The sequence below is a fragment of the Balaenoptera ricei genome, chromosome 8 (genome assembly GCF_028023285.1).
Source record: "Balaenoptera ricei isolate mBalRic1 chromosome 8, mBalRic1.hap2, whole genome shotgun sequence".
Classification (NCBI taxonomy): Eukaryota; Metazoa; Chordata; class Mammalia; order Artiodactyla; family Balaenopteridae; genus Balaenoptera; species Balaenoptera ricei.
In genome coordinates this window covers 71,459,973-71,481,024 of record NC_082646.1, presented here as the reverse complement: position 1 = coordinate 71,481,024, position 21,052 = coordinate 71,459,973, and the positions used below count along the sequence as shown (strand labels likewise).

General features: G+C 41.2%; 1 protein-coding gene across 2 annotated transcripts in view; it reads right to left on the bottom strand.

Moving 5' to 3' along the window:
- The window catches only part of SPON1 (spondin 1), a 269,169-nt gene that overhangs the window by 107,229 nt on the left and 140,888 nt on the right, over positions 1-21,052 (bottom strand). For both annotated transcript variants that reach the window (XR_009504657.1, XM_059931183.1), the window contains exon 6: positions 2,655-2,803. Coding sequence is in view for 1 of the 2 variants with exons in the window: in XM_059931183.1 (XP_059787166.1) it covers positions 2,655-2,803 (149 nt within the window). In the remaining variant the exon portion in view is untranslated. The remainder of the gene's footprint in view (positions 1-2,654; positions 2,804-21,052) is intronic.

Sequence of the window (21,052 nt, the reverse complement as noted above, 5' to 3'; positions counted from 1 at the left end):
GGCTGGGAAGCATATAAATGTCTTTCTTGGGAAAATAGGGCTTTTATTTTCATCCTGGTTGGCCTCGGGTTCTTTGACAGAGCAGCTGGTAGGATATAATGTATTAAAGGCTGAGAACACTGTGTTAGTTTGTAGATGTGTTCAAACAGGTTCCTGGTTATTCAGAGGGCACTTTTATATTCTAGGAGGATTCATATTCTTGTTCCTTTTTTATGCTGTTTCTTACCTGACTTCCAGAAAAATATAATGAATTGTGTGCTTGCAGGGAACAATATTTAGAATCATGAATTATTTGGAAGAGAAGGGACCCTGAAATCACTCTATCCTCCTGACTTTCTGAGGACCTGGGGAGCTGGATGCGTGGCTGAGCAGAGCTCTGGAAACAGGCTTATTTCAGAGGCTGGAGAGGGGAGTTTCTCTGTGGGGCAGGGAAGGAGGATGGGCAGGGCCGGCCTCATGAGTGTGTGACCTGTTCAGACTCTCAGGGCCCCGTGCTGTGAAATTCAGTGTCACCATCTTGAAATTCTTAAGTTTTGAACAAGGGACCCCACATTTTCACCAGGCTCTGCAAATTATGTATCTGGTACTACATACAGGTTTTGGAGTCAGACAGGCTTGGGTTCAAGTTCTGGAATTCTCTAACTATTGACTGTGCCTCAGTTTCCTTATCAGAAAAAATGGGAAATTTAATATTGTCTTCTCCAACTAGAGGTGAGAGCTAAAAGTACACGTTCAGCATCTAGAGGGCCTGACAGGTGGTGACAAACCCTAGGACATGCTCAGTGGGATTTTTAACTCCCATGTGCAATACCCATAGTTAAACATTGTTATGACTTAATGTCAAGAACACTAGCCAGCTGGGAGAGCCAGACATCGTCAGTGTGTACAGAAGCTAATCCCAGGTGTGCTGATCAGGAACACACCGAGCAAAGAACATCTTCCTAAGGGGGGCATAAGGCGGGGGGGCTCCATCCATCAGTTTTCAGCCTTTTTACTTCTATGACACATGACACATAATGCTTGCCAGTACAACGTGGTCTCAGTTTCTCACAATTCATACATGATTCCCTTCTCTCCAGAAACCTCTCAAGATAGCCAATGAGTGACACAGGCATTATTATGAAGATGCCCTCGACCTTGATCTAATTAATTTGCAAACTTTAGTATTTCAACTATTATTTGTAATAGATGGTTTTCAACATACGACACAACAGAACAGATACAACCAGTGTTTCACAATTCCATGCTTGAGAACCAGGAGCCCAAACAAGGGATGCGGCCTCCATGACAGGCTGGAGAGACCAGGACCAATATGAAGCCCTTCATGACTTTGCAGAGGAACGTGGTTGTGCTGTAGCCCGAATGAGTGATGCCAGTTACAAGGTATGGCAGCCAGAGTCAGAGAAACACGAAGTTGTTGGTAAGATAAACTTGTGATGAATGACATGCTGTCTCAAAACACTGGGTTAAACATTTTTTCTGAGAATGGAGAAAGGTTTTAAATCAAATTAATGAGAAACATAAGCTAATCCCTGGGCGTTTTTGGACTCTGGTCCAAAAGAATTCCTCAGGGGATTATAGTAGGAATCAGGTGACCTTTGCTGCATTCAGTTTAGGGTTTGTGGGAGCTTGGAGTCCAGATGGTAGACGTCAGGAGGAAGGGCTAGGGGCCTCAGCTCTGCTTGCCCTGCTGCAGTACACATCGTGAGACACAGGGCCCAGTGTCTTCAGGGCCCCTGCACTGTCTCAGGAGATGTGGGCAGGAGCCTGAGCAGGCAACAGCCTCTCAGTGACCTGTGCTGGAGATGACCACACTCCAAGCACGGTTTGCTCTTTCCTTACTTCCTCCTGCGCACTTGTGAGCAGCGAGATGTGGGTGCCTACCCAGCTCTCTCAGGCCCAAAGGGCTTTTGTGGGTAGTGATGGCCAAAGCTGGACCATCTCCTCTCCACAGTGCAGCCTGTGAATGACCTTCAAAAAACCACAGCTATCCTTTCAAGATCCCTCATCAGCCTCCTTCTAGTGCTTTTGATGAGGGATGACGGTACTTCCCAACAGACAGAAAAGAATGACGGACAATTGCTCCCTTATCTCTCATTGGTATGAATGGGGTCCTAGATAATAGTCTGGCTCCTGGGCCCACATGACACAGTACATGGTACATAAAAGATGCTTCAGTCTATAATGATTATGATTAATCACTGACTAATTTATCAAACACCTCAAGACATAGATGCAAAAAGCATGTGTCGATAAATAAATGTTTCTCTTTGGAAATGGTGATTTTAGCTTAGAGTGAATGTCACTCCCCCAACCCTCTCATGGATCAGAGTAAGAAAACCGTAATCCACTGCACTGACCCTTGGGAGAACAGAGATGTGATATCCCAACAATGCAGCCACAGTAGCAGCTTTTAGCACAAGCTGAAGAAACCATACATGCAGTTAGGGAAAATCTGAGACAACAAGATGGACATTTGTGCCTCTGTCCTCTACTGAACATAAACCCCCTCAAACTCAGCAAACAGATTTCACTTCCTATGGTACCAATTTTCCAGCACATTGTACTGTAAACTTCGAGCCCCTGGGAAAGAAAGCTAAAGGATGCTTGGCTGCATTTCTGGGTTTTGGTCCTTCTGTGATTGTTTTTCTTACCTGTTGTCGAATTTCCTCCTCCATTTTCACTGGTGAACCCAATTCTGCAACTTGTTTGACGCCTTCGCTCGCATATCCTCCATACTCCCATAGCACGTAATTCTTGGAGTGGGATCCGCCGATGATCGCAGACCAGTGATTTGCCCGACCTGGGAAAGCCAATCAGGATGCAGGTATCAGTGTGTATGTGGCTAAAATACAAGTCCCTTAAAGGATGGGGAGGAGGTGTAATTGGACAATGATTCAAGCAGCGTTGGCTAAGCACCTGCCCTGTGTTAGGTCCTGTGCTATTCTGGGATGAATAAGACAGTCCCTGTAAGCAAGTATGTCTTGGGGATATATGACAGGGCAATGGGTAGATGTCTAAACAAGACACAGAGGTGGCCCAGAATGATGACTCCTGTCTGGAAGGATCTTAGAGAAGAAGAAAGTTGAGAGAATTTTTAAATGCTGAGCAGATTTGTAAGATAGAACAGAGAGGAAAGGCTATTTCTGGCAGACTCAGAAACATTAAATAACATTGTGTGTTTGGGGAGTCATAAGTAATTTAGCATTGCTGTGTCACAAACTGTCAACGAGAGAGGCAGGAAATGATGCCAGGGAGGTAGGAAGGGACCTGCTCAAATGAGTTTGGATGTCATTTGAAAGGGTCTGAAACCACTGAAGGGTTCTGGGCAGGGGAACGACACAATCACATTTGAATTTTAGATAAATCATCCAGGCAGCAGCATGAAGAATGCATTAGAGGGAGCAAAATTGGAGTGTGGAGCTGGGGAGGTCAGCACGGAGCAAAAGGTAAAGGGAGTGAGAGGGGAATTAGGCTTGACAGTTCCTGGGAAAAAGCACTGCTGTTTTTAGCTGGCTTTTTTTTTTTTTTTAAACATCTTTATTGGAGTATAATTGCTTTTTAGCTGGCTTTTACGTACCTTCCAGGGTGAGGGGCAGGCAGGCTAGCCATGTGAAAGCATGGGAGAGGTGGTTTGGATACAAGGACATGACCAGTCTACTGTGGTTTGGTGAGGATCATGCAGGATGATGACTGCAGTGGGATGTAGCAGGGAATTAATGGGTGACACAAAGGGAGAGCAGAATAAGATCTGGACAGGACCAAGACAGAACTTAGCCTGAAGATTCTTCCATCGCAGGAGGGAGGAAGGAGAGGAGAGAGTCAACACCAGCACCACCATGGATTTGTTTTTGCATGTGATGAATATAGATGCGTATATACTGATTACTAAGTTACATACAATTCATCATAGGGTTGGCTCAGTTGTCCGCAATTCTTTGGCTGGTTTTATAAAGTCTTAAGTTAAGGAACATTTTCAGGCATAGCGAAGAGGAAAACTTGAACTGGGTGGACCCAGCTGACATTTGCAGTTTATCACCCTGTGGCCCAGAGTGGGCAGAACTCTCCACGCTACCCCACCACTTAAGAAAGTGATTCTGGGGCTTCCCTGGTGGCGCAGTGGTTGAGAATCTGCCTGCCAATGCAGGGGACACGGGTTCGAGCCCTGGTCTGGGAAGATCCCATGTGCCGCGGAGCAACTAGGCCCGTGAGCCACAATTACTGAGCCTGCGCGTCTGGAGCCTGTGCTCCGCAACAAGAGAGGCTGCGATAGTGAGAGGCCCGCACATTGCGATGAAGAGTGGCGCCCGCTTGCCGCAACTAGAGAAAGCCCTCGCACAGAAACGAAGACCCAACACAGCCAAAAATAAATAATAAATAAATAATAAATAAATAAAAAAAAAAAAAAAGAAAGTGATTCTGAACAGGCCCTGATCTTGTTTACATCTGCCACCTGCTACCCCAGGGTGCTCTGACCCAGAGGCACATCAAGAACATGGGCACAAAGCCACCTGCCCAGCCTGCTGAGGGATGACATGATCCAGGCAGATGACATCACCACGTGGGTCCGCCTAACTGCTGGATCATTATTTCCCACATATCAGGGAAATGCAAGCTCCATGTCATGTCCGTAGAGAAGACAGATGGAGATGCTGCCAGCTATTTCTCTAAGTCGCTTCCTGAGTAGGGAGAATGTCCTGGCTATCATCTAGGCCAAGAGCACTGCTTGTGTAGGGGCAAAGGTAAGAACCAGTCATGACCTTTGGTTCATGGTGTGAACACAGGGAGACCAGTTTCAGCATCTCTTATTCCCCCGGCTCTGTTCCACCAAAATGTCCCCTCGTTCCAGACTCATCCTACCTGCAATTTCATACTTCAGTGGCTCAGCACATGCTGCTCCCTCTGTGCTTTCCTCCTCTTGTCATGGCTGACTCATTCCTCCTTTATAATTTACCCAGAAGCCTCCCAAGACCACCATAGAATGACTTAGGCCCTTGTCTTCTGATCACATTTAAAAAAAAAATTGAAGTATAGCTGATTTACAATATTATATTAATTTCAGGTATACAACATAGTGATTCAATATTTTTATAAAGTTAAAGTTATTACAAACTAATGGCTATATTTTTCTGGGCTGTACAATATATCCTGGTTGCTTATCTATTTTATACTTAGTAGTCTGTATATCTTAATCCCATACCCCTATCTTGCCCCTCCCCTTCCCCTTTCCCCACTGGTAACTACTAGTTTGTCCTATCAGCATAGATCACATTTACGATCCCTGCTACACATCTGTTTTCCCACTAGACTGTAAGCTCCCTGAGGAAGCCTGTCTTCAGACTGTATCCCCAGTGCCTAGCACTGAGCTTGATGCATTGTGAATGCTTAGTACATGTTTCCTGAAGCATTCATCCAATCAAATGAAAAGGTGGCAGTATACGTGCTCGAAGTGTTTGGGAGCAGGCTTGCACAGATTTGATTCAATGTGATTAAATTCAAATCTCAGTTCAGCAGAGTTCCTAACTCCTACTGGGCTAAAGCACTCAGCTATTCTGCATGCTGTTAAAAATAAACACCAAACAACAACAAAAAGGAAAGGCACGGGTCTCAGAGCCAGCAAACAGGGATTCAAATTCCGGCATTTCCACTTACTAGCTGTGTATACTTGGTCAAATTCCAATTATTTTATTTCCCTGAGTCCCAGCTCCCTCTTTTGTAATTCAGGGGTGATAATGCCTACCTTATTGACCTGTTATAAGAATTAAATTCAATTTTTAAAATAATGACATAATATATGTGCAATCACTAACACACAATAGACCCTCAATAATTATAGTTTCCTCCTTCCCCGGTTGTTTGGGAGGCTACAAAAATGAGTAAAACATGAACCTGCCTTTAATTCAATATAGGAGATAAGAGAGACATAATATGAACTAAGATAAGAGAACAGGAGCAAGCACAATCACAGGGGGATTAGGGGATGGACCCAGATGGCTCTTTCTGGTTTATTCATTCAACTTCTATTTACTATGTGCCAAGCACAGTGGCAGGCCCTGGGCACCTACAGGAATTGGATATGGTGCTTGTCCTGGAGGGACTCATGGTCTGGGGGTGGAGAAACAGATGGATAAGCAGATTACCTATAATCAAGCATGTTCAGAGTTCTAGAAACAAGAACACAGAGCAAAGGGGATGGAGCAGCTAATTCCAAATTCAAGGATTCAAAGTCAAACATACCACATTTATTCAAATTTCAATACATTGAATGACATCAACCACATAATAGATACCTGCAAGGCACTAGGCTAGGGTGTGGGAGCAGACCACATCCTCCCTGGGGGACAAGGTAGGCACTCATGGAACAACAATCTGCAATGTTAGAAATAACAATGAATTCAGGTGAGTGGCAGTCACTCATGTGCAGAATGGTATGGGGGGAGGGGGCATGGTGACGGAGAGCCAGAAGACCTGGGCTCCAGGCCTCCATTCGTGACCATGAATCAGTCATTCCATCTCTGAGAGCCCCAGTTCACTTTTTAAAAATAGAGATAATAATTACTAGTCTGGACTATCTCCCAGAGTTGTGCAAATTAATTGGGCTGGTTTGGGAGAGAACTACGAAAACTTTAAAGAACTGTGCAAAAAAAGTCTCTGTAGTTTTATAGACAGAAAGCACTATGGGAATCCACAAGAGGAATCCACAAGAAGGCAGAGGAGGAAGGACATGTTCCCCTGGGAAGGAGACTCCCATGGGAAAACTGGCAGGCCAGTAGGAGCGGGAATTCTATTAAAAATAGGTAAGAGGATTAAACACCTATTAGGTGTTAAGCATAATGCTTTCCTAGGTGTAACTCTCACTACAACCTCATTGTCATCTTATAGATGAGGAAATCAAGGCCCAGAGATGTTAAGGAACCTACCCAAGCTCACAGAGCTAGCAAGGGGGCAAAGCTGGGGTTCAAACCCAGATCTGCCTGACCCCAGAACACACGTTCTTTTCCCACATCCCATTGAGAGGTCAGGAAATGGAGATCGTTTGGTGGACTGGAGAGTTAGAAGACAAAGAGATAAGATGAAAAAGAAAGTCAGGGCCAGGTTGCAGAGGGTTCTGAGTGTCCATCGTGGTAAATGGCATCAGAAGAGAGAGAAACATGATGGAAGTTTCTTTCTGGGGAGAATGACATGACAATAGTTAACATGCATGGAGTTGTTACTACGTGCCAGGCACTGTGTCAAGGACTTGATCTATATTATTACATTAAATACTCAAAAAAGAAAATTCCTTTTTTTCAAACCCAATAGAATTGTTTAGTAGTTCAAATACATAATAGAGAAACATAATTGTGAGCTTGCCTTATAATCTTCTGTTTTACTGTAACACTATATCAATGGGAAAAAATGCCTTCTGAGATTCAAACAATTAACTTATAAAAGAATGTCCGGATCAGAAATTTAACAAAGAACTCCCTTCATAGCAAATGTTTATTTAAAAGAACTTTTATGAAATATTCACACATTAAGAAATACTTATATGTAGCATATGCCTTTAAAATTAATCAGAAAATTCTTTTGATATAGATGCTATCATAATTTCCACCTTTCACATGAGGAAACTAACCTGAGATCACCAAAGCAAATGAGTGAAGATGCTGGGATTCAGTCAGGTCTGTCTGGTGCTAGAGCCCAGCTTTCCTCCACCCCACTGTACCACATCTCTGGCAGGACACGCCAGCTGTAGGAGGGGAGAGGGCTCAAGGGTGAGGAGACCAAACAGGAGGTCCATCAACATCCCCTGGATGAGTTGGGCCTGACTTAGGGCAGTGGAGAGGAAATGGGAACATAGAACCAGAGGTATAAGCCAGTAAGATCAGGGAGGATCGGACAGTCTGTGGGAGTCAGTTTAGTGAAGTAGTTAAAACTCTGGTTTTTGGAGCAGACCAACATGTATTCTAGTCTCCAATCTGAAACTTCCTAGACTGAATATGTTAGTCACTCTCAACTCAGTTTCCTCATCTGTAAGGTAGGGATACTGACATGACCAGCCTCGTGGTGTTTTTCTGAGGCTGATGTCCATGAAGTAATGACTAGTTAACACACGAAATGGGCTCAGTAAATACCAGCCAGTCAAATTAAATCTGAATGGGGCAGGGCAAAGCCAGACAAGCTTCTGGAAGGCATGGGACCAAAAGGAATCTGATTCGGTGATTGGGTGCAGTTTGACTTAGAACTGGTGGGTAGAGATGACAGGAATGTCAGATGCAAGAACTTGAGTCTGAAGAAAATGGTAGGGAGTCATCTAAACGGGACTCAGTGGTCTAGAGCTGGCAGAATGAGGTGCTAAGCAGACCCCAATTAGTTGGGGCACAGAGTTTAGCCCCGGGCCCCACCATCCTCCAGGAAATAAGGGATGAGAGGAAGAGAAGCCCCAGGTATCAGGAGGCCTGGGGAGAAGGGAACAAAGTAAATGCTCGTGACTTTCTTAAAGGAATACTCAGTGGGACTACCACTGGGGTCCTTGGTAAAACACTTGGGCTTCAGCCTCAGGGTAAAGGCAGAGAAACAAACACTACTGCCAACTCTTTGGCTCTCAGGTAAGGCCACAGCTCTTTGGGTTAGCATGCCTCTCTCTGACTCCAGCAGTGTTTAAGTGGCTCACACATAGCTGGGTCTAGATGGTTACTCCCAGTAGCTTGGATGAGGCATAGATGAGACGAGGCAGCTGGGAAGCTGGGAGGAAGAAATGATTAGATATGTGAGTTTGAGACACTGTTAGCCAACCAGGTGTGCATCTGTCTGAAAAGCCACTCCAGGGGGACATCCTGAATATATGTGTACTCGCCTCATTTTTGAAATCTCTTCTTTGTCATCACTGGGGATAAATTACCGGGGTTCACAATGATGCCTAGAAGGCTAGTGCTGATGAAAGAGGAACCATGTCTTGCCTTTGTCTGGTGTAGGAGGAAGCATGGTGCACAGCAGATGGATTCTCTGAGGTGTTCTGCATATGGCAGGTATTCAGTAACAGCCAGATTTCCTGGACTGCTTTGCCAGTGGCTGCATTTCCCTACCCATCCCAATCCTGCAGAAGCCACCCATTCATTTCCTTGACACTCACTCATAGCGCTTCACTGGAGAATATTCTACAGCCTTGGGGACTAGTTTGCTACAACCTCCTGCTACCCAACCTTAGCCTCAACCATCATATCGCAGCAAATCTTTGTCTGGGGACCTGGTTGGGCCCTTATGGAATTTGTTATAGTAGCTACACCAGAGCTCCTCCAGTCTCTAAGTCCTAGCCTCCTCTCCCCTTCTCTCTTAGTAGATGACTTTGTTACTTAACTTTTCTAAGAAAACAAAGGTCAACACACCCACAGACTTACCCAGGCACCACGTGGCCAGCAATCAACAGAAAAACGCTGTGGACCTGCCAGCCCTGTTTGTAAACGTTGTCTTGGCTCTCACTTTTCCCTCTTGCCCTGGTTATTCTCACCCTAAGCTCAATTCCAGAATCTGCCTGATTTCTGACACTTTGGATTTGGGCACAGAACTTGGCTCCTTTGGGTTTGCCCCTGGGTGCTGCCCAGGATACAGCTTGTACTCGCCCTCTGGCTCTTCCTGCTCTTGGCTGCTTCAGGAACTCACTCTGACCGAGCTGTTCTGGTTTTTAGGATCCCATCCCAGTATAGCCTACTGGAAAAAACCTTGCATGGGGAGATCTGTCATTTAGGCCAGAAATTCCTCAACTTTCTATCATTCTGCCTTCTTTACTCAGCTAGCTTTTTTTTTCCTTCCTTAAGGTCTCAAGATAAGTGTCACTTTTCCATTCCAGGAAAACACTCAGGCAATTGATTACAGTCTTTTGCATCTCCCTGAGGCCTCCCATAATAATATTCTATTCTATTGACTAATTAATCAAATGAACATTTACTAGGCAAATACTATGTATGTACTAAGCCAGGGATCAGTAAGCTATACCCACTCCCTGTTTGTGTTCCAATAAAGTTTTATAGTTTACATATTATTTATGTATTGTTTATGGCTGCTTTCATGCTACAATGGTAGAGTCAAGTAGTTACAGCAGAGACCGTTTGGTCTGCAAACCCTAAAATAGTTATTATCTGGCCCTTTATCAAAAAATTTTCTTAAAATTGTGCTAGGCCATGGTGACTCGGAAAAGAATCAGATCTTGTCTCTGTCCTTGAAATGTTCAGTGTGGAGGGTAGGGTGGCAGGCATGAAGGATAGGTCATAACAGGCAATTACAATAAAATGTGAGCAATACACCTTTGGTAAAGGCAAAACCAGAGTGATAAAAAAGCATAAATAGGGCTTCCCTGGTGGCGCAGTGGTTGAGAATCCGCCTGCCAATGCAGGGGACACGGGTTCGAGCCCTGGTCTGGGAAGATCCCACATGCCGCGGAGCGGCTGGGCCCGTGAGCCATAATTACTGAGCCTGCGCGTCTGGAGCCTGTGCTCCGCAACAAGAGAGGCCGCAATAGTGAGAGGCCCGCGCACCGCGATGAAGAGTGGCCCCCGCTTGTCGCAACTAGAGAAAGCCCTCGCACAGAAACGAAGACCCAACACAGCCATAAATAAATAAATAAAAAATTAAAAAAATAAAAAAGATATCTTAAAAAAAAAATAAAAAAATTAAAAACAAAACAAAAAAAACCCACACAGCTTTAAAAAAAAAAAAAAAAAAAAGCATAAATAAGGGGACATTTAACCCAGATTATACCAGAGAAGGCTTCCTGGAGGAGATGGCAGTTGAGCTGCATTCTGAAGGATAAGTAGGAATTAGAAAGGCAATTAGGGGGTATTTAGGCAATTAGGAAGGGTATTTTTTGCAGAGGGATCTTTATGTGCAAAAGCAGGGCATAAGAAAAGCCAGAGGTACATGGAAAACCAAAAGTAGGTCAAGGCGTGTGTGTGTGTGTGTGTGTGTGTGTGTGTGTATTTGTAAGAAAGGGATTATTGGTAATGAAGCCAGTCAGCTAGGCAGACCATGAAGAGATATGAATGTCTTCACAGTAAGTTTTTATTTTATCTTGAAGGCAATGTGAAGAAGAGAATAAGATATTCCTGTCTACAGACAACTCCCATATCTATATATGCTCATGCAACTTCTGCTTCTGACTCTGATGTAGTAAATGGCACTGGACTAGCCCTCTGGACATAAGTAACTATAAAACTGGGCAAAATATATGAAGTACCAGTTTTCAGAAGTTGGAAAACAGACAGCAAAGGACTATGATCCCTGAGAGAAGGGAAACACAAGAGATGAGCCCCAGGTTTGTCCTGGACATTTTCTGGTTCGTGGTGCAGGAAAGTGGAGCACAACAGAGAACAGCAATCTGGCTAAGCTGATGATGTAGAGATAGGAATTCGAGGCTGCTGAGATAGATAGGATTTACTAGTAAAAATGCCAGAGAGGAGAGAGCTGCACAGAGAAGTTCAGAAATACGCATAAAACTCCCCTTAAATCTGTGACCAAACACTAAGCTGCACATGTGCAGGGTGGGAATCCACAGGCCTAGGAGAGAATAGTTACTGGAGAGCTAAGAGCTGAATGGAAATTCCAGAGATCCCACAATGCTAGAGATGTAGGACTTCCAACCATCCATATTAAAGAGACTTTGCTGACCATTCTGGAGTTCAATTGAGACCCTAGAAAAGACACATATTAGGAGTAAAATGACATTAGCCCCAGAGCAAGGGATACTCTAGACTCACCCTAACAAAACTTAGAAAACAAGCCCTGAAAGTGAGTCAAGCAGATCTACCACTAAATCTGCCAGATCAAAACTCCATATCTTTAAAGGAAGACAACAAATCCAGACACTCAACAATGTAGCATCTACGATGTCTGTCATACAATCAAAAATTGTTCAGAAGCAGGAAAATATGATCTATAACCATGAAAAAAAAAGTCAATAGAAAAAGTTCCTGAGATGATGGATACATTGGGATTATCATATGAGGACTTTAAAACACCTATTATCAACATGTCCAAGAATTTAAAGGAAAAGATAGACTTAATGAGTAAACAGATGGGGATGCTCAGCAGAGAAACAGAAACTGTTTTTAAAAACCCAATGAAAATTCTAGAATTGAAGAATACATCTGTATTAGGACATGGCAAAGAAAAAGGTCTGTAAACTAAAAGATAGGGTAATAGGAAATATTCAAAATGAAGCACAGAGAAAAAAGTTTGAAAAACAATAAGCTGGAGTCTCAGTGACCTTTAGAACAATAACAAGTTGTTTAACACAGAGGCATTTGGAGTCTCAGAAGGAGATGATAGAGAAATTGGGTTATAAAGTATTTTTAAAAATAATGCCTGAGGGACTTCCTGGTGGTCCAGTGATAAAGAATCCACCTTCCAATGCAGGGGGACATGGGTTCAATCCCTGGTCGGGGAACTAAGATCCCACATGCTGTGGGGCAACTAAACCTGCACACCACAACTACTGAGCTCACATGCCTCAACGAGAGAGCCCACATGCTGCAAACTACAGAGTCCATGCGCTCTGGAGCCTGCGTGGCACAACTAGAGAGAGAAAACCCGCACACAACAACTAGAGAGAAGCCTGTGCACTGCAACGAAGACGTAATGCAGCCAAAAAATTTTAAAAAAGAAAAGAAAATAAAAATAAAAAATAACAAAATAAAAATAACAACCATAAAAAAAATGCCTGAAAATTTCACAAATTTGATGAAAAATATCAACCTACAGATCCAAGAAGCTCAATAAACTCCAAACACAATTAAAACAAAGAAAATTACACATAGGCACATCACAATCAATTGATGATACCTAGAGATAAACAGAAAATCTTAAGAGTCAGAGGCAATAAAAGATGGACTACAATCAGGAAAACAAAGATAAGAATGACTGCTTGCTTCAAAAAACAAGACAAACCACAAGATAAGAAAATAATACCTCTAAAGTTCTAAAAGAAATAAAAAACTGTCAACTTAGAATTCTATATCCTGCAAAAATATCCTTTAAAAATGCGGGTGAAATAAAACACTCTTTTGTAAATAAGAGCTGAGTGAATTTATCACTAGCATATCTGCAGTATATGAAATATTAAAAAAAGTTCTTCAGGCTGAAGGGAAATGAAAACAGATGGTAACTCAGAACTACATGAAAGGATGTACCAGAGAAACTAAATATGCAGATAAGGTAAACATTTTATCTCTTTTTCACTGAAGAGCTTCTCCCTTGAAGTAAAGAGGTTCAAGTTTTCTCATTCTGAGTGAAAAAAATCTTCCACCAATGCTCTCTTCCCACAAAGCCTACCTTTTGTCTTTCTACACCTCCAGGCTTTTTGCGAAAGTTAAGCTTACTGTTTCACTTCCTCTCCTTGAATTTTTTCTCAAATCCTTGAAATCTGATCCTGAGCTCCCACCTGAGCTCATTACTCCACCAAGTCTTTGAAACTTTGATTTTTGCTCCCCTCTATTCCCACAGCTGGACAACTGCTAGGGGCAATCAGAGAAAAATTACTGTCTGCTTTATTTTCCATTTAAAAATAAAAGTACACTTTATATTCAACAAATTTCATCCTTTTTAATGTATAGCTTAGCAAGTTTTGACAAATGCATGCAATCATGTAACCACTACCATAGTCAAAATATAGATAGTTCCATTATCTAAAAAAATTACTACATGCCCCTTTGTAGTCAACCCCATTCCTCCACCCCCAGCCCTTGGCAACCTCTGATCCCTATAGTTTTTCCTTTTCTGGAATATAGTATAAATGAAGTCATATAATATACAGCCTTTTGAGTCTGACTTCTTTAACTTAGCATAATACATTTGAAATTCATTCATGTTGTTGTATGTATCAGCTCAACCTTCTTCCAAATGTCTTGAAAGAAAAGAGACCTCCTACTGGCTTAAGGTCATCACCACATTCCTGTTTCCACCATTTACTAGCTATGTGACTTTGAAGAAACTACCTAAGTTTTCTAAGACTCAGTGTTCTTATCTGTGAAATGGAAATAACAATGGTACTACCTTCCAGGTATTACTATGATAATATAGAAGGAAATCTTATGGGTATTACAGAAGGGAATCTACATAGAGACAGACTAGTTCCTGCTATATAATAAACACTCAATAAATATTACTTTTCATATTAACGTTCCATTTCTCCAGGGAAGGTGGGGGTTGGAAGCAAACTAGAACATGCACAGGACCTGTCCATTAGGGTAAGGCAAGGTCCTGGAGGACAGCTGGATTTTCCAAGTGGTGTGGGCAGCTTAGTTGTGGTTCAAGTGGCAGTCAACACTGGGAGGGTATAGATTCTCAACAGGTGGGTGGAGCAAGTGGTGAGAAAATGGCAGCAAAATGAGTCAGGCATCCAGACAGAAGTTCTCAGAAGCAAGCAGTAAAGCCCCTGACACTAGTTTGTAGTCAGGGTTCAGGTTCCATCTTCTAGAGTCAGGGTGGGAGACTTAAAACAGGCTGAGAGGGAAGCAGTGACCAAAAAAGCATCTCTGTTCTGAGACTTGGGAACACATGGCAGGGATATCTTTGGTATGGGGACAACTTAGGAGCCCACAGATGAGCCCCAAGAGACCTGGGGCCTGGATTGGGACAGAAGGCTCTTTAGCAACTGCCTGCCTCACATAGGAATTGCCTTAGGAAGTGGGAAATAATAATAATCATTAATATCTAGTGAGACTTTACTATGTGCTTTATATATGGTTATTAATTTAATCTTTGAGACAAACCCATTTTACAGATTAGGAAGTTAAACCACAGAAACATTAAATGACTTGCTCAGAGTTATCCAGCTAGTAAGTAGTAGAACCAGGATTTGGACCCAGGCAGGCTCACTCTAGAGAAGCTCTAAATGATTTTTTTCTGTGAAGATGGAATTGTTCTATAGTTTGCTGTCCAATATGGTAGCCCCTTGCCATATGTGGTTATTGAACGCTTGAAATTTTATATAATTTTAATCCATTTAAATTTAAATAGCTACATATGTCTAGTGGCTATCATATCAGAAGCACAGCTGGAGAATCTTGGATAGGTCTGAGCACTGCTAAGTGTAAGAACCAACTGCGCAGGTGGACCCTTTGGCAAGTGGAGATGGAAGAGGATAGGCCTTACTGGGGACTGGGGTCTCTCATGGCAGTAGATCACATGTGGCAGGTAGACAGCATGCAGGAAGAACTAAGATTTGGCCTGAGGCAGTCGCATTTGATGCTCTGTATCACGCACCCTCCATCTACCTCTGACTTCAGCCACAACGGTAGGCAGATGTGAGCACACATTCATGCTGTCAGTGAGTGTCTACCTTAAGTATACTGTGCTTCTTCCCATTTTCTGCCTCATGGTCTTCTCTGACGCTTTTGCGTGCCTGTTTGCACAGCAAGCAAGTGCCTGGGAGTTCAGGGAAGTTAGCACTCCTGGAGACAATACTTAGCCTACAGAGCGATGGGTGCTAGTGGACAATTCTGGAAGGTGGATAATTCTGGAAGGCATTCTGTACACTTCTCAGAGGTACACTGAGAAGTGTACCTCTTTTTATTTCTTCAATATTTCACATCGTTTATTAATGCAGTACACATTAGATCCAAAATCTGCATTTTCTAAGCATACCGTGTTTGGATCTTTCAGATTCTTCTGAAGTCTTAGGTTATGTCTACAGATGTACCCTTAAGTGGATGAACAACACATTCTATAATTATTGAAAATGTAGTACAGAGTAAAATGATTTAAATATAATTTAGGCATATACTGATTATGAAAACAGATCTCTCAATACAGTACTTCTCTGTCTTGGTAAAAATAATAAAGCAAAGAAAATAATACATTTCTGAAGTTGCTTTCCTTCACCTGTAAAGGTCTGATCTCCTCCCACTATGCATATGTACCCTTTACTGTTAAGGAAAGCTTTGCATATGTATATATAGATGCCAATGACCTCAAAATGCAATTTTTTTAAAAAACATCTTTATTGGAGTATAATTGCTTTACAATGGTGTGTTAGTTTCTGCTGTATAACAAAGTGAATCAGCTACACATATACATATATCCCCATATCTCCTCCCTCTTGCATCTCCCTCCCACCCCTCTAGGTGGTCATAAAGCACCGAGCTGATCTCCCTGTGCTATGTGGCTGCTTCCCACTAGCTATCTATCTTACATTTGGTAGTGTATATACGTCCATGCCACTCACTCACTTCGTCCCAGCTTACCCTTCCCCCTCCCCATGTCCTCAAGTCCATTCTCTACGTCTGTGTCTTTATTCCTGTCCTCCCCCTAGGTTCTTCAGAACCAATTTTTTTTTTTTTTAGATTCCATATATATGTGTTAGCATATGGTATTTGTCTTTCTCTTTCTCACTTACTTCACGCTGTATGATAGACTCTAGGTCCATCCACCTCACTACAAATAACTCAATTTCGTTTTTTTTATGGTTGAGTAATATTCCATTGTATATATGTGCCACATCTTCTTTATCCATTCATCTGTCGATGGATACTCAGGTTGCTTCCATGTCCTGGCTACTGTAAATAGAGCTGCAATGAACATTGTGGTACATGACTCTTTTTGAATTATGGTTTTCTCAGGGTATATTCCCAGAAGAGGGATTCCTGGGTCGTATGGTAGTTCTATGTTTAGTTTTTTAAGGCACATCCATACTGTTCTCCATAGTGGCTGTATCAATTTACATTCCCACCAACAGTGCAAGAGGGTTCCCTTTTCTCCACACCCTGTCCAGCAACAAAATGCACTCTTAAGTAGATTCCTTCTCCTCCCTTATCATTCTCCCCCAATTCTTTCATTCCTGCTTCCTGGATCACCTTCTACATAAACTATCTGCACCAAAGTCCTTGCCTCAGGCTCTGCTTCTGGGGAAGTTGAGACCATGGCTCTTTCAACTAAGATCATGTGTCTGGGACCAGAGATCCATACAAGTCTGGAGATTAGACAAGAGCTAGCTAGGGCTGTTCCTCTTATTTCTGCAAGCAGAGTAGTTTTATAGATACAGAGGATCCTTTAGCACCCCTCCACCTAAAGCTACAGATGTTTGTAACCATTGTCAATGTTATCATCATTGTTGCCATTGTTACCATTATCAATATCATTATCATCAAAACCACTACCATTTATTGAGAACATTTCCTGCATCATGCACTTCACAGGTATTAGCTAACATCCTTCTGTTCTCACAATGGTCATACTAGGTAGGTCAATTACCATCTCCATGTTATGGTTGAGGGAACTGAGCTGCTGGTAAGTGGCAGAGCTGAGATTATCATCTGGTCTACCAAGGCCATGCCCTTCCTACTCCACTGCGGATCCACAGCCTGAGCCAAGTCCAGAGTTATTTAGGAGGTCATTCTGATGTCACCCATGGCTGCCACCAGGGGAACAAATAGGACAGTGCCTATCCAGTGCCCCTGACAACATTGGGGTCATGGCTCTTGAAACTCATAAATTTTAGCCTTCCCAACCCAATTTTTCTGACTCCTGATTTATTTGGACATCTCTAAAGCCTAGCCAATCACCCGATTTTCATCTCAGAAGTAAATAATCTCAGGGCACCCCCTAACTCCTATCCCCATTGCTACTCTAGAGGCTGGTTAAAGGTTTATTGTGCATTGACAAATAGCACTGGGGTTAAATTTCTAGAAAGAAGAACTTTATTTAAAAGTGTCCTTCCAAGCTGTCTTTTCTACATAAACATTGTTATATATGGGAGAGAGGCTATATTCCTGGACAACTTCCAAATGTTTAATAAACCACTTACACCTGAGTTTGAAGCCTGGGGAAGGAATTATAGCACTTTGGATGATAAATTTTAGCCATGTTTATCTAATTTTAAAATTTTAGGCACTTGTATTTAAAAACTTAGCTGGAGTGGTAAATAACTTTGCTTTATTTTTTAGAGTGTAAACCAAAAAATGGAGTTCTCCCATACCCATTAGTTCATTTTTCAGATTTAAATCTCAACTGTCAGCTAAGCCCTATAAATAAGTAAGCTGATGTTCTTCTGTGTTTGAAAAGTTTTTAGGCAGCAGAGAGAACAGGTCGTGAGAAATAGGAATTACTGAGCATACACTTGAACCAGGTACTTTCATATGTATCATCTAATTTAGTTTTCAATTCCATTTCATTGATGAGGAAACAGGCTCAGAGAGGATCTGTAACTTGCCAATGGACATATTACCTGTGACTGGTTAAACAGGATTTGGATTGTGATTGCTTTGTGTTTGGGAAGGGTTTTTCTTCTGCCAGAGAGAGGGAGGCTGGAGGCTCTGGAGAAAGCTTGTTAAGCTAATAATAGAAGGAAAATCTATTGAACCAAGTTTATACATAGGATGAAAGAGGAGTCTGGATGGGGTAAAAAAAAATTCCACCTCAAAAATGAAGGTTAAAGTGAAGATAGGAGCCCAATTTCTTTCATGACCATAGATGCGGATACCTCAAACAAAATATTAGCAAATCCTATATCCAGGTATTTAGAAAAAGGATACCATATCACAGCCATGTAGGGTTTATTCCAGGAATACCAGGATAGCTCAACATTCAATATAATTCATCACATTAACAGGAAAAAAAAGAAAAATTTTACCAATATTTTCATAGATACAGAAACATTCGAATACATTCGACAGCCATTCATGATAAAAATCTCAGCAAACTAAGAATAGAAGTGAACTTTCTTTACCTGATAAAAAATAAACAACAACAACAAAAAGATATGACAAAAATAATACTTAATAATGAGACAGTAAAGCTTTCTCCACTAGATTGGGAACAAAGCAAGAATGCCCACTGTCACCACTTCTATTCAACATTGTACTGGCAGTTCTAGCCAGTGCAATAAGGCAAGAAAGAAATAGAAGGCATAAGGATTGGAAAGGAATTGTTGGTAGAAGATAAAATTGTGTATGTAAACATTTCAAAATAGTCTATCTATAAACAAATAGAATTAATAAGTACATTTAGCAAGGTCTCTGGATACTAGTTAAATACACAGAATCAATTTAATTTCTATATACCAGTGACAAACAAAAAATAAAAAAATTTTAAATCTATTATTTGCAATATCATAAAATATCTAAAAATAAATATAGTGAAAAGTGAACAAGATCTCTTCTCCATAGGGAGCTATAAAACATTATTGAGTGAATTTAGAGTAAATCTAAATAGAGTAATTTAACATATTTGATGATTAGAAGAGTCAATAATGGAAAGTTGTCATATCTCCCTTAATTTGTCCAGAAATTCAATATGAACTCAATAAAAATACTAGCAGGTTTTTACAAAATGAAAATTGAGATCATGATACTAAAATTTATGCAAAGGACCAAAAGCAGCCAAAATAAACTTGAAGAAGAACAAAGTTGGAGAACTAACACTTCCAGATATGAAAGATAGACAAATAGACCAATGAACAGAGCCCAGAAATAGATCCACAGATATACAGTCCCTTAATATATGACAAAGGTGACACTAATGCAGAAAGAAAAGGATAGGCATTCCAATAAATGACTCTGGGGAAAAAAAAAAAGAATCTTGACCCCCTACCTCACACCATACACAAATTCAATTATAGATCAATTCAACATCTAGACATGAAAGGTAAAAACCATAAAGCTTTTAGAAGAAAACACAGAACAAAGTCTTCATGACTTTGAGGAAGGCAAAGATTTCTTAAATGAGACACAAAAAGTGTTAACCATGAAGAAAAAAAGATCATTTGGATTACATTAAAATTAAAACCTTCAGTTGATCAAAGGATTAGCAAAGTAAGAAGGCAAGCCACAGAATGTATTACATATACTTGACAAAGGACTCATATCTATTATATATATATATATATATATATATATATATATATATATATATATATATATATATATAAAATCCCTACATAGCAATAAGAAAAAGGCAGATAACTCAAGGGAAAAAAGTCATCAAAAGACCTGAACAGGCACTTTAGATTATCCAAATGACCAATAACGTAGTAGTCAAAATCAAAGAATTCAAACTAAAATTACAGAGTGATAATGCTACATACACCAGATAGTTAAAATGAAAAAAGACCAACAATATTGAGTGTCGGCAAAGATATAGGTTCACCAGACCTCTCTAGTTGTGAAAAATTGTTCAGTAGTATTTACTAAAGCTAGGCTACATATCTTATGACCTACCAATTTCACTCCTAGAATATAACCAACAGAAATACATATATACATTTGCTAGAAGACACGCACTAGAATGCTTATACCGCACTATTCATAACAGCCCCACACTTGAAACTACCCATGGTTTGCTCATCCATAGCAAGATGGCTAAATGAAATGTAGTATATTCATACAATGGAATATTATACAGCCATAAGAAGGAACAAACCAAAATTACACACCACCATGTGGATGAATCTCACAAACTATAAAGCTGAACAAAAGAAGCCAGGCACAAAAGATCACACACTGTAAAATTCTAATTATAAAAAGTTTAAATACAGGCAAAATTAATCTATGATATAAATCAAGATGGTGGTTGCCCTTTCTTGGTGGAGTAGTGACTGCAAGGGGACAAAAAGGATGCTTCAGGAATCCTAGTAATTTTCTGGGTTTCATGCTGATAAACATGAATGTGTTCAAATAAATGGGAAAAGTGTGACCTGTACACTTAGGATTTACCCACTTTTCTGTATGGATGTTATGTTTCAATAAAAAGTTCACTTTTAAAAAAGAAAATGTGAAGGTAGAAGCAATGTTACTTTCCTTTCTTGTCTCTCTGAGGCTTGAGCTGCATTGTATGGAAATCAAAAGTTTAATTCTCATGTAATAGGGATGGTGAAAGGGAAATGACAGAGACGAGCTGTGAATCTGTTAGCGGTGCAGGTGGGAGGTCAAAGGTTACCCCAGCACATTTTAAAGATCAGAGGTCACATGCTCTGGGCCAGGAGCTCAGGCTGCAAGGAGCCATTAGCCAGGAATTGCAATGCTAGTATCTTTCTTTTAGGATTTGACCAGTCAGGGAGGCAGCTTGGTAGAAAGACAGCTTGGTT